This window comes from Trifolium pratense, linkage group LG3 (genome assembly GCF_020283565.1).
Source record: "Trifolium pratense cultivar HEN17-A07 linkage group LG3, ARS_RC_1.1, whole genome shotgun sequence".
NCBI classification, from domain to species: domain Eukaryota; kingdom Viridiplantae; phylum Streptophyta; class Magnoliopsida; order Fabales; family Fabaceae; genus Trifolium; species Trifolium pratense.
This window is the reverse complement of record NC_060061.1, coordinates 39881253-39893744: the sequence shown is the minus strand read 5'-3', so window position 1 is coordinate 39893744 and position 12492 is coordinate 39881253. Positions and strand designations below refer to the sequence as shown.

General features: G+C 33.0%; 1 protein-coding gene across 1 annotated transcript; it reads left to right on the top strand.

The window, feature by feature from the left end:
• Positions 1-4946: 4946 nt before the first annotated feature.
• On the top strand, positions 4947-10653 carry LOC123915091 (isoleucine N-monooxygenase 1-like). Its single transcript, XM_045966241.1, has 3 exons — positions 4947-5479; positions 9237-9573; positions 9849-10653. The coding sequence occupies exons 1-3, from the start codon at positions 4947-4949 to the stop codon at positions 10488-10490; spliced, it is 1512 nt and encodes a 503-aa protein (XP_045822197.1). The 3' UTR covers positions 10491-10653.
• The last annotated feature ends 1839 nt before the right edge of the window (positions 10654-12492 follow it).

The following is a 12492-nucleotide window of genomic DNA, read 5'->3' as shown; positions in this document are numbered from 1 at the left end:
AATTATGAAGGTGTGAAAACACAAGAAGGGGAGGTTGAATTGTGTTTTAGATAAGTTAAAACTTTTTCTAAGTTTTCAACTTAACTAAGATAGCAACGGATAAACAAGCAAACACAATAACAGAGATCAGAGGGAGAGAAAGCACACAATAGATTTATACTGGTTCCTCTCACAAAACGAGAGTAGTCAAGTCCCCTTGCACTTCCAAGAGATTTCACTATAATCACACAACACAATGCTCAAGCACTCAGCAAGAGACTTCTCAAACTCAAATAAAGTATATCAGATTTAGAGTTAATACAATACTCTTAAAAGAACCTTAATAGCAAATACAATGAGTACTAAAAGACTTCAAAGTATTTTGAATAAAAATGAGATTCAAGGTTCAGAAGATGAGAGATTGTATTGACAGTTTTAGTGTTCAATGAGCGTGCGCGTGCGTATCTTATCTTCAAGGGTGAAGTTAAGATAAATATATATAGTCCAAGATGACGCTCCAGTGAAATGTGACCGTTGTACAAGGATCAAATTGCCCAGCTAACATTATCTTTGCAGTCTAAGATGAAAGCAACGTTTGCAGACCAAAGTGGTAGTGAGGTTTCTCTACTTTGTCACGGCAAAAGATGTTTATACCAAACAGAGAAACTTTCACAGTTTGACTTCTAAACTACACAAGAGTGGAATAAGGTTAAACAGCTTGCTTGTCCATTTGAATAACTTAAACTAATCTTGAGTAAGGTCCTTGTAACTTGGTTCCAACGTTCTCTGATTAAGCTGACATGAAAGTGACTTCTCAGGCACACAGTTCATGGTTATCTTCTGAAGTCATGTTGCTTCTGAATGACTATCTTTCAGAGGCAGAATGATTTAGAACCTAATGGCCTTGCATCTGAGTCTGCTTCTGAACTTGTTTGACACTTTCAGAGCTTTAATTGTTAGATGATACTAATGACGGTCCTGCACACTAGTTTGAAAAATTAGTACTACCAATTGTTCATTTAATACTTATTGTTATCATCAAAACTTTATAGATTTAAAACTTGGGGATTCAGAACCAATTTTGTTCCAACAAATTAGACCATTAAATTCAGTATTTGAGTTCTTAGTATTGGATTAGAAAGCACGATAATTTCTACTTGAGGCAGAGTTAGGACTAGTTAGAGGCACACGTGACGGCTTATGACACATGGAGCCACTAAGGTAATGATACCAACGTTTTTAACAAAAAAGTGGAATATGGAGGGATGATACTTAAATAGAGTAAGGGTAACCACTAACTAGACTATGAACTGTTTGTAATAGAAATAGGGAACGATATTGCTTCTGAACCTATTTTCAATAGTCTAATTCCTGATAGAGGGAAACAAGGGAATAACCATCAAGCAGGAGTAAGGGAGGGATCCAACCACACTTAACCACCATGTGTGGTCACATACATACCATTTATTTGTCAGTTATTTACTTTCTGCACTTTAATTTCCTGTCAACTATTACCTGCAAAAATATTTTTCAAACACCAAAGCGAATGCAAAATTATTCCTAAGTAAAACTAGTAACTTTGACACAATCCCAGTGGAGAACGATAAACTTATCACTTTATTACTTGGTAGCGATTCTGTGCACTTGCAGAACCACCGTCAAGTTTTTGGCGTCGTTGCCGGGGATTGTGTTTACAAAGTCACTAGCGTAATTTAGGAATTTGTAAATATTTCGAAAAAAAATCAAAAAAATTCTAAAAATCCGTTCTTGCAAAAATTAAACTAACAGACGATTATGGCTAGGCAAGATATGATAATTAAGCAAGCCACCAAACACTCAAATCATTATTATTGTTAAATCATTTTAAATAATGATTATTACTGAAACCATAAATATGGTTTAATGGTTTTGATAGTCTTCTATGTGAAACCAAAATAATTGTCTAATGGTTTTGTTTCTTCCGTTGTAAAATGAATTTCTGCCTTTGTCTAGCTTTTTCAAAATCACTTTGAAACCAAAATAATTATGGTTTAATGATTTTGATAGTCTTGTATGTGAAACCAAAACAATTGTAATAGTTTCTAATAAAATAAAAGAACAATGAAATTATTAATATTAAGAATTGATATACTATTAAGAAATCATTTTTAATCACTAATCTCGAACTTGGCGATGAATGATAATTCTCGTGATGTTGTATGACGAAATGGGCTGGGGTGTACGAAGCAATTATGTTGGGGGGTGTATGACGAAATAAGCTGGAATGTACGAAGCAATTATATTGAGGGGGTGTATGATGAAATGGGTTGGGTGTACGAAGCAATTATGTCGGGGACTTGGGTGTAGGAAGCAAATGGCTGGGGTGTAGGAAGCAAGCTTATGTACGGTCCATATGTTTGGCTTATGCAGTATAACCAGACCCACCTCTAAATTATCAACTTTTGATCAGACCAACACACATTTTATGTGAGACTTATTAATAAAACTAAAAATAAAAGTCGAATATATTCAAAAGATAAAAAAATTATTTATCCCGTATTTTAATTACACCAATTTTATGTACCAAAAAAAAAATTACACCAATTTTCCCCCCTTTCTCATTCTCATAATTCGACAGTACGTATCATAGTGGGGTTTAACAAAAATTTCAAAGAACTTGTGACCACAATTTTTTTTTATCATAAGCATTAAACAAAACTTTCAAAGGACTTATTGTGACCACAATTTTTTTTAAAAGGCCTTCTGACCACAATTTGTAAAGCCATCGATTTCTTTCAATTTGACTTAACATCCACAAAATTACACACGTATTCTATTAAATTAATTTCATATAACGTTTTATTCCTTTTTTTTGTTTAAAACATTTTAATTATTTTTTTATGTTCAGATTTAGATTTCAAGTTTCAAATTTATAATTTTTTTCTCTATACATTTTCAATCATAAATATATATTATGCCTAAAAAATCATTGATTTAAAACTTAAGAAATTGCATATACAAACATGAATAAAAGATCAAAAAGAACAAAAATAACCTAATAAAGATAAATAACCAAATTTTTACTTGAAATTAAATTAAGGAGGTACCAGAATAATTTTACCACACATATACTTATTGTATTAACTAAAAAAAACGTGTTAGTTTATTCTTTTTGATCAAACGTGTCAATTTTAATAACATCTTATATTTTTCCTCTTTCTCATTCTTTATGTAATTCGCATGATTTGTAACTTTTTTAGTAATGTGAATATTTATTTTGGTTTAAATATGAAAATGGGACATGCAAATATGAAGATTTTTTATTTTAATTCTTGTACAAATTTTTTTTTTTTTTAATTTTAGTCCTGCAAATATATAACGTTTAGTTTATATATTTAATTTCAAATTTAAATTTTTTACCGAAATATCTTGGCCGTATAATATCTTACATTTTAAAATGTTCTCGTATCGTTGTCCGTATTGTATCAAGTATCTTGGCCTTTTATAAGCATCCGCTTCCTTGGAAAAATACTTAAGGAAATAATCTATGCATCTAGACCGTTGAATTGTACATATCAGATAATATTTAACTTTGAAAAAATGGAGAAAAAACTCTAAAATATCAATTTTATATTAATAAAAAATAGAGAATGAATAATTAACTGGTAGTGACATCGCACTATATGTGCAAGAGTTGGAGTTCGAATCATGGACACTCCACTTATTCACTTTTAAGATGAAATTTCTAACCATTAGACTATTTGACAAAAAAGAAAAACCAATTGACCCAAACTTTTGTGTATTGAGAAAATCTAGTTCACCGATGAAAACATCATGAATAAATATAATAATTTAATCATTATAATTTACTAAAAAAAAAAAAAGTAAAGTCTATTTTTAAATAAGTCCATATTAGACGCTATGAAGTAATGCAATCCTTTCAAAAACTTGTTAAATAGATCTGAGATGCACTGTGCAAGACGACCAACAACACAATGCCTCATTCATACGATGAAATCACGAAAAAATGCAAATGGAAAATCTTGATCAATGTAAAGAGCAATTATTTATAGTTAAAGAAGAAAAAATAGAAGTAGAAGGGTGATTCTAGACAAAAATGACCTAAATCCACTCATCTTCGGTGAAAATGAATACTTCAAAAAAAAAAAAAAATTTCTCAATAGAGAAAACTAGGGCTGGCCGACTTAAAAGGTCACCTTAAATATAGATGATCATAAAAAATGTAACTACATGACTTAAAATACCTTAAATGACACATTAAGCTATCAGAATGAAAAAAAAATAATAAAACATAATATACAGCTTAAATGCTTGGTATAAAATTTATTTTGCATATATTTGATTTATAAAACCATAAGAACTATAAGATACAAGAACAGAACATATTATATTTGTTGATGATTTAATTTGTTGGCATATTACATCACATATATTACATTGAGGGCAATATGAAATCAACCACATTACCGCTTTGGTGCCATATACATGGAGGGAGCCTTATAAACGGAACATTTTGCAATAAATGAGTAAAGTGTGCTAAATATGACTATCGTTTTTACTTATTTTTTAAAATATAAATAATTAATCAGTAATTGCTAAAATTTTAAACGTAATTCTTAAATATTTTTCTCAATGTATAACAATAAAAACTAATGGACAAATTGACAATTATGTTAAAAGGTACTTATGTTCATATAAATTGTATATAATATATATTTTCTTATATTTTAAAAACTAAATAGAAATTTATTATCAAAATAAATAAATAAATAGAAATTGAAACTTGAGAAAGTAAATCGGAGGTTTATTATTTATTATAAATAGGACCCCGAACTTGTTAAGTGACCATGCCCAACCACTTAAAGATATTATTCTTTTGAACCTTGCTTATTGTTTTTGTTTTAAAATCCAACTAAACAATGAGTTACATTACTTGTTTTTGTTTCCTTGTTATATTTATTGGTTCAATGGTAATCAAAACCATAAGATACAAGAACCCTAACAAACCTAAACTTCCACCAGGTCCCAAACCATGGCCTATAGTTGGTAATCTCCCTGAAATGCTCGCAAACAAACCTACAACTAGGTGGATACATAAAATTATGGAAGAGTTTAACACCGAAATAGCATGTATCCGCCTAGGAAATGTCAATGTTATTCCTGTTACTTGTCCCGCCATTGCCCGTGAATTCTTGAGAAAACATGATGCGGATTTTGCATCAAGACCGATAAGTGTGGTCAGTGATATTATCTCCAATGGCTACATGACCTCAGTTTTTGCACCCTATGGCGAACAATGGAAAAAGATGAAGAAAATTATTGCTAAAGATTTGTTCTCTCCACGCAGACATCAATGGCTTCAAAACAAAAGAAACGAAGAAGCAGATAATCTTATGTTTTACGTGTACAACAAATGTAATAATGGCGGCCTTGTGAATGTTAGGATTGCTACTCAACATTATTGTGGCAATGTGTATAGGAAATCTTTTTTTAATAGAAGGTACTTTGGAAAAGGTATGAAGGATGGAGGGCCTGGTGTTGAGGAAGTTGAACATGTTGATGCTGTTTTCATATTGCTTAACTATGTTTTTGCTTTCTCTGTATCTGATTATATCCCATCGTTGAGGTTACTTGACTTAGATGGCCATAAGGGGGAGATAAAAAATGCAATGAGGATAATGAATGTTGGGTTTTTGAGATTGGATAAAATTTTGCAAAAGCCAACCAGCCAGATGCTGGATCGCGATGCTGTAGCATCATCGTACAGCATCCTGATGCTCTGTTTTAAGTGCAGAATTTTTTCTGTCAATCTCGTTCAAGATTTGCTTCAAATATTAATTCCAGCACGTGTGTATATGCAAGACGAGACTTACTGCACAAGAATTGTCCAAGTCGGCCTAAGGAAAGTTATTAAAAACAAAAATATAATTATATTATATTTTTGTTCGTTTTTTTTTGTTTGGTACAACACAAAACATATTTTCAATTTTAATCTAGGTTTGGCCGCAGCTGTTGCAAGGGTTTTTGTCTGCAACCCTAGCTTGCCCATCAAGACATTGAAGACTATAAATATGTGAAGCCTCAAGCTATTATTTTCATGTATTTTCTAAACCGTGTATTACTAAAGCGTGAGTTTTTTTAAGGTTTAGTGTGTCCTTTTTGTGAGCCTTTCTTGTGTCAATCTGATGCAAGTTTAGGACTGTGTTTGTGTTGTTTATTGTAAGCTACTCCTAAGCTTTGAAGCACGGAGTTAGTGTGTGTGATTCACTCATAAGCTTTTAAGCAAGAGTGTGGTCTAGTTTTTAGGAGAGTGTCTCCATCCTGATTATTATTATTGACAGCAACATGGTATGTGTTGTTAGAGGGAATTTGGGACGGGGTCTCATTATCTAAGAGGTTCTTAGGTAGGATTGCACGGGTAGTGTCTAGGTGATAAGTCAAGTACCGGGTGTTGGTCGAGGGCTTTGAACTAGAGCTATTATAGTGGATTCATTCCTGGATTGGTATCCCCCAGAGTAGGTGACGTTGCACTGAACTGGGTTAACAATTATCTGCGTTATTTATTGTTCTGCAATTTATTTATTTATTTACTGTGTTCTGCGACTGTCTTGCTGCAACATATGCTATAGCATCCTGTGCAGCATTGTGTTCACTGCGTGCCAGATTTCAATTGGCATCAGAGCAGGCACCCTTTCTGGTTATAGGGTGAGCTCCAGGGAGAATGTCTGGCAACATGGACAAAGAAGGAGGGCTTGTAAGCAGACCACCGCTTCTAGTTGGTGTCTCCAACTATGATTATTGGAAATCACGCATGATTGCTTTCCTAAAATCTATGGATAGCAAAACTTGGAAAGCTGTTCTGAAAGGATGGGACCCCCCTGTGGTCATGGACAAGGATGGAAAGCCAACACTTGAACTAAAAGCTGAGGAGGACTGGTCTAAAGAAGAAGATGAGCTTGCTTTGGGAAACTCAAAAGCATTATATGCATTATACAATGGGGTAGACAAACACATTTTCAAACTGATCAAAAAATGTGTCTCAGCCAAGGAAGCATGGAAGATTCTTGAAACTGTTCATGAAGGTACTCCTCAGGTAAAAATGTCCAAATTACAGATCCTTACTACTCAATTTGAAAATTTACGTATGAAGGATGAGGAAACAATTCAAGATTTTCATATGACTATTCTAGATTATGATAATCAATTTGATGCTTTGGGGGAGAAAATTCCCGAAGAAAAGTTAGTAAGAAAATTGCTCAGATCTCTTCCAAAGAAATTTGATATGAAAGTCACAGCTATGGAAGAAGCCAAAAACATATCTCAGATGAAGCTGGATGAACTGGTTGGATCACTCCAAACTTATGAAAGTGTTGTAAATGGAAGAAGTGAAAAGAAAAATAAGAGCATTGCTTTTTCATCCAAAAATGATGAAGAAGATCTAGAAGAGGATGAAGAATCTAATGAAAGTATCTCTGAAGCTATGGAGTTGCTGGGAAAACAGTTCAACAAAGTTCTAAAACAAATGGACAAAAGACCCAGACCAAATTCTAAGAATGATGCTCCAGGCACTATGCGCAGCATTGTGAATCAAGGAAAACCTAAGAGTGATGAAAGGTCAAGCTTAAACAAGAATATTCAATGTCACGAATGCGAGGGATATGGTCACATCAGACCTGAATGTCCAACATATCAGAAAAGAACGAAGAAAGGACTAACTGTCAGTTGGTCTGATGATGATGACTCAGAAGATGATACAGCATCTGTGACTGCCAAACATATCTCAGTCTTAACAGGTACTATTACATCTGATGCAGAATCTTGTGATGGAGAGGTAACCTACGAAGAACTTGCTGATTCTTACAGAGAACTCTGCCTCAAGAGTGGAGAAATATGCAAAGTCATTGAGAAACAAAAGGTAACCATCAATCAATTGAAGGCAGAAAAAGTTGAAAATATATCAAAGATGGATGAGCTCCAGAAGAAGGTAAATTATTTATCCTCTGATCTTGATGAAGCTAAGGAAGTCATTGAAAAATTAAATGCTGACATTTGGCGTTTGAGAAAATTCTCTGACATGTTGTATAAAGATGATGATCATCTTGATAAACTTCATAAAGCTGATGGTCAACTAGAAGAAATCTTAGAGAAAAATGTTCTAAAGCCTAAACATATTGGGCTTAGTTATGAGAATGTCAACAAACACAAAGGTTACAGCCCAGATCTCACGTACATGCATCCAAAAGAAACTCATAAGCGAAAGATGCCTCAACAGATGCTACAACATCATAAGCAGCATCCCTTGTCAAAGAACAAAAGAAAACATCACTCTTGGATATGTCACTACTGTGGCAGAAAAGGGCATATAAGACCTTTTTGTTACAAATTGTTTGGATACCCTAACATGCATCATCAGCCTAAACCAGTTTCCACAACTGCCTCCACTCAACAAGAATGGAAACCTAAAGGTAAGAATGTGAAGACCAGTGATGATACTCAACTTGAGAAGAAGATTACTGCTCTGATTGCTCACACATCACTTAGAGCTTCATCAAGGGAAGACTGGTATTTTGATAGTGGTTGTTCAAGACACATGACCGGAATTGAAAAATTTCTTGTTGACTTAAAGTCTTACTCAACTAGTTTTGTAACTTGTGGTAATGGTACTAAAGGAGAAATTGTTGGTATAGGGGAGCTCAACAGTAATAGCTTGCCTAAACTAAGCAATGTGTTGTTAGTAAAAGGATTGACTGCAAATTTAATAAGCATCAGTCAATTATGCGACCAAGGGATGAAGGTAAACTTCACCAAGTCTGAATGTTTGGTTACAAATGATGAGGGTGAAATTTTGATGAGGGGCGTCAGATCAAAAGACAACTGCTACTTATGGGTTCCCCAAGAAGAGGCAAATGTGTCGACATGCTTAATCACGAAAGAAGATGAAATAAAATTGTGGCACCAAAAACTTGGTCATCTAAACCTAAGAAGATAAGTGTGGTCAGTGATATTATCTCCAATGGCTACATGACCTCAGTTTTTGCACCCTATGGCGAACAATGGAAAAAGATGAAGAAAATTATTGCTAAAGATTTGTTCTCTCCACGCAGACATCAATGGCTTCAAAACAAAAGAAACGAAGAAGCAGATAATCTTATGTTTTACGTGTACAACAAATGTAATAATGGCGGCCTTGTGAATGTTAGGATTGCTACTCAACATTATTGTGGCAATGTGTATAGGAAATCTTTTTTTAATAGAAGGTACTTTGGAAAAGGTATGAAGGATGGAGGGCCTGGTGTTGAGGAAGTTGAACATGTTGATGCTGTTTTCATATTGCTTAACTATGTTTTTGCTTTCTCTGTATCTGATTATATCCCATCGTTGAGGTTACTTGACTTAGATGGCCATAAGGGGGAGATAAAAAATGCAATGAGGATAATGAACAAGTATCATGATTCCATCATTGAAGAGAGAATTAACCAATGGAATGATGGAGCAAAGAATGTTGAAGAGGACTTGCTAGATGTTTTGATCTCCCTCAAAGATGACAATAATAAGCCATTATTGACAACAAAGGAAATCAAGGCACAAGTTATTGTAAGACAAAATTTGCTCCCTTGCTTTTATATATCTTTCTTCTATTACAACACCTTTTTATAGTACATTAGTAAAAAAGATCATTTCCTAGCCAAATTATAAGAATAAAATTTAAGATTAATGGAATGCAACATCAACCATGTTAAAAAAAAAGTTATAGGTGATTAACTTGTCAAAAAATGAATTATTTAAATAATTTCACCATTTAAATATTTGTGACTATTTAGTAGATTTAAATTAAACTTATATTATGTGCGCATTAAACTTCTATGCAGGAATTGATGATGGCAATGGTAGACAATCCATCAAACGCGGTTGAATGGACATTGGCCGAAATGTTAAATCAACCCGAACTATTTCAAAAAGCCACTGAAGAATTGGACAATATAGTTGGAAAAGATAGATTGGTCCAAGAATCAGATATTCCTAAACTCAACTTCTTGAAGGCTTGCGCAAGAGAAGCTTTCCGCCTTCATCCCATTACAGATTTTATTCCTCCCCATGTCGCGATGAATGATACAATGGTTGGAAATTACTTGATACCAAAGGGTAGCCATGTATTGCTTGGAAGAAGTGGTCTTGGGAGAAACCCAAAAGTTTGGAGCGAACCATACAAATTCAAACCAGAACGTCATCTCAAGAACGACGGGTCTGATATATCATTGAGAGAGCCAGATTTAAAGTTCATATCCTTTAGTACCGGAAGGCGCGGTTGTCCAGGTGTCATGCTTGGCTCCACAATGACTATATTGCTATTAGCTAGGTTACTCCATGGATTCACTTGGAGTGCGCCTTCTGATATATCAAGAATTAATTGCGTCGACTCCAATAGTGTTCTGTTTCTTGATGCGCCATTGACGGTTGTAGCAAAGCCACGATTAGCAGTGGAATTGTTTAATAAGTTTTCAAGTAAATGAAAATAAGAAGCTAATGTGCTAGCTTTGTTTCATTTATTTAGTATCACATATATGATATATCCACATTTTGAACTTTATTTTAAAATCATGTCATGTAATTATATGCAATTTTAATGTATTATGTTTTATTAATGGCAAATTGTTAGTTGACTAGTTATTTCAATGTATCCGTGATTTGTTAAAGATGCATATGTAGTTACTGACTTACTGTGGCATGTATTCTCTAGCTAGAATTTAGTGACCAAGGGTCTATTTGGTAAAAATAAGCTATAAGCTAGCTGATAGCTGAAAAGCTAGCTGATAGCTGATAGCTGAAAAGATAGCTTATTGAAATTAAAGTGTTTGGTAAAATTAGCTTTTAAAGAGGTTATTAAATATAAAATTACATAATTGATAGTGGGTAGTTTATTTTTTAGAGTGGGTAGTTATTAAATTAAAGGGTAAAAATGGAATAAAGTGTAAAAAGCTATAAGCTATAAGCTCAAATGCTACTTGAAATAGCATCTGAAAAAAAGCTATGAGCTAGTACAAAAAGCTTGTTACCAAACACCTCTAATTTTTTGAAACAAACTTATAAACTCATATAATAAGCTATAAGCTAGCTTATTTGTGTTACCAAACAGAGCCCAACATGGTGTGTTCAATGTGTTGTATACTACATATATTGTGTTCTCACTAGCTACGATGCTGGATTGAATCTCTAATAACATTTTGAAGGAGTTTTGCATGAAGATTCTTATGTTGATGCTTGGTAGTAGAGTACTACTCCCTCCGTCTCAAAACTTTAGTTTTTTTTGGAGTTTTGCACGAAGATTAAGAAATGATAAGTAAAGTTATTTGGGTCATGCTAAACAGTGCCCCCGGGGCACTTGTTAAGCATACCTAAAAAGGAAATGAAAAATAAAATTTATATTGAAAAGATAACTTTTTGTACTTTTGAGGTATTGAATGCACGTATTTCGAGACATAATTTCTATTTTAAGATGCTTAACCAGTGCCCCGGGGGCACTGTTTAGCATTTTCCAAGTTATTTTTTCCCTTACTTTATTAAGAAAGATAAAATATATTTAATTAATGTTTTAATTTTGTAAGGGTACAAATGGTAAAGTATCACTAAATATGCATCAATTTCTTAAAAAAACCAAAATTTTGAGAAAAAATTAAAAAGCTAAAAAGGCTAAAAGATTTGGGAAAGTGAGAGTAATACTTAAAAAACATATATAACTTTTTTATGATACATGTCAATTTATCATTGTTTCTCTTGCTATATACTCCGTACCAAAGTGGGGTTGGGTTTCCCGTGCGTGGTCATGAGTGCATGTGCATGTCACATCTTCTAGTTAACGAATATGGAAGGACTATTTTTTTGAAGAATATATGGAAGGACTATTATTACATCGTACAGTAGCAAACCGTCTAATATGGATTTATTCAAAAATTGATTTACTATTTTCAATAAATTAAATCTAGGGTAAATGATCATTTACCCCCCTGCAAAATAAGTAAATTTTCGTTTACCCCCCTATGCAGATTTTTTTTCTGTTTACCCCCCTGCAAAAAATAGATTCCCTCATTTTGCCCCCTAGGTGTACAGCAGGACATGTGACTGTGCAAATCTGCTGACGTGGCTTGTACACGTGGAAAAAATCATTTATATTTATTTTTTAAATTCCATGTCACATAATTTTTTTTTTAAAAAAAATCCTACAAAAAAAAAACGAATTTTTTTTTCCCAAAATTTAAAATAAAATTTCCTACAAATAATTTTTTTCCTACAAAATAAAAAAAAAAAAAGATTTCGTACAAAAATAACTTTTTTTGCATAAATAAAAAATTAAATTTTCTTATTTTGTCCCCAAAATAAAGAATTTAACGATTTATTTTCAAATATCTTTTAATTAAAAAAAATAGTACAAGCTAAGGTTGCTGCACAATTTAATATCACATAAGAATTGAAGCATAATTTTGCTTAATTTTTTTTGCTGCATAATTTAATATCACA

What these genes read in the sequence shown, in the direction of transcription:
- LOC123915091 (XM_045966241.1), top strand. Translation starts at nt 4,947, where the DNA reads ATGGTAATCAAAACCATAAGATACAAGAACCCTAACAAACCTAAACTT. An exon ending in AAATCTTTTTTTAATAGAAG is followed by an intron (nt 5,480 to 9,236) that starts GTACTTTGGAAA and finishes TTTTAATAGAAG; the next exon opens with GTACTTTGGAAAAGGTATGA. An exon ending in AAATCAAGGCACAAGTTATT is followed by an intron (nt 9,574 to 9,848) that starts GTAAGACAAAAT and finishes ACTTCTATGCAG; the next exon opens with GAATTGATGATGGCAATGGT.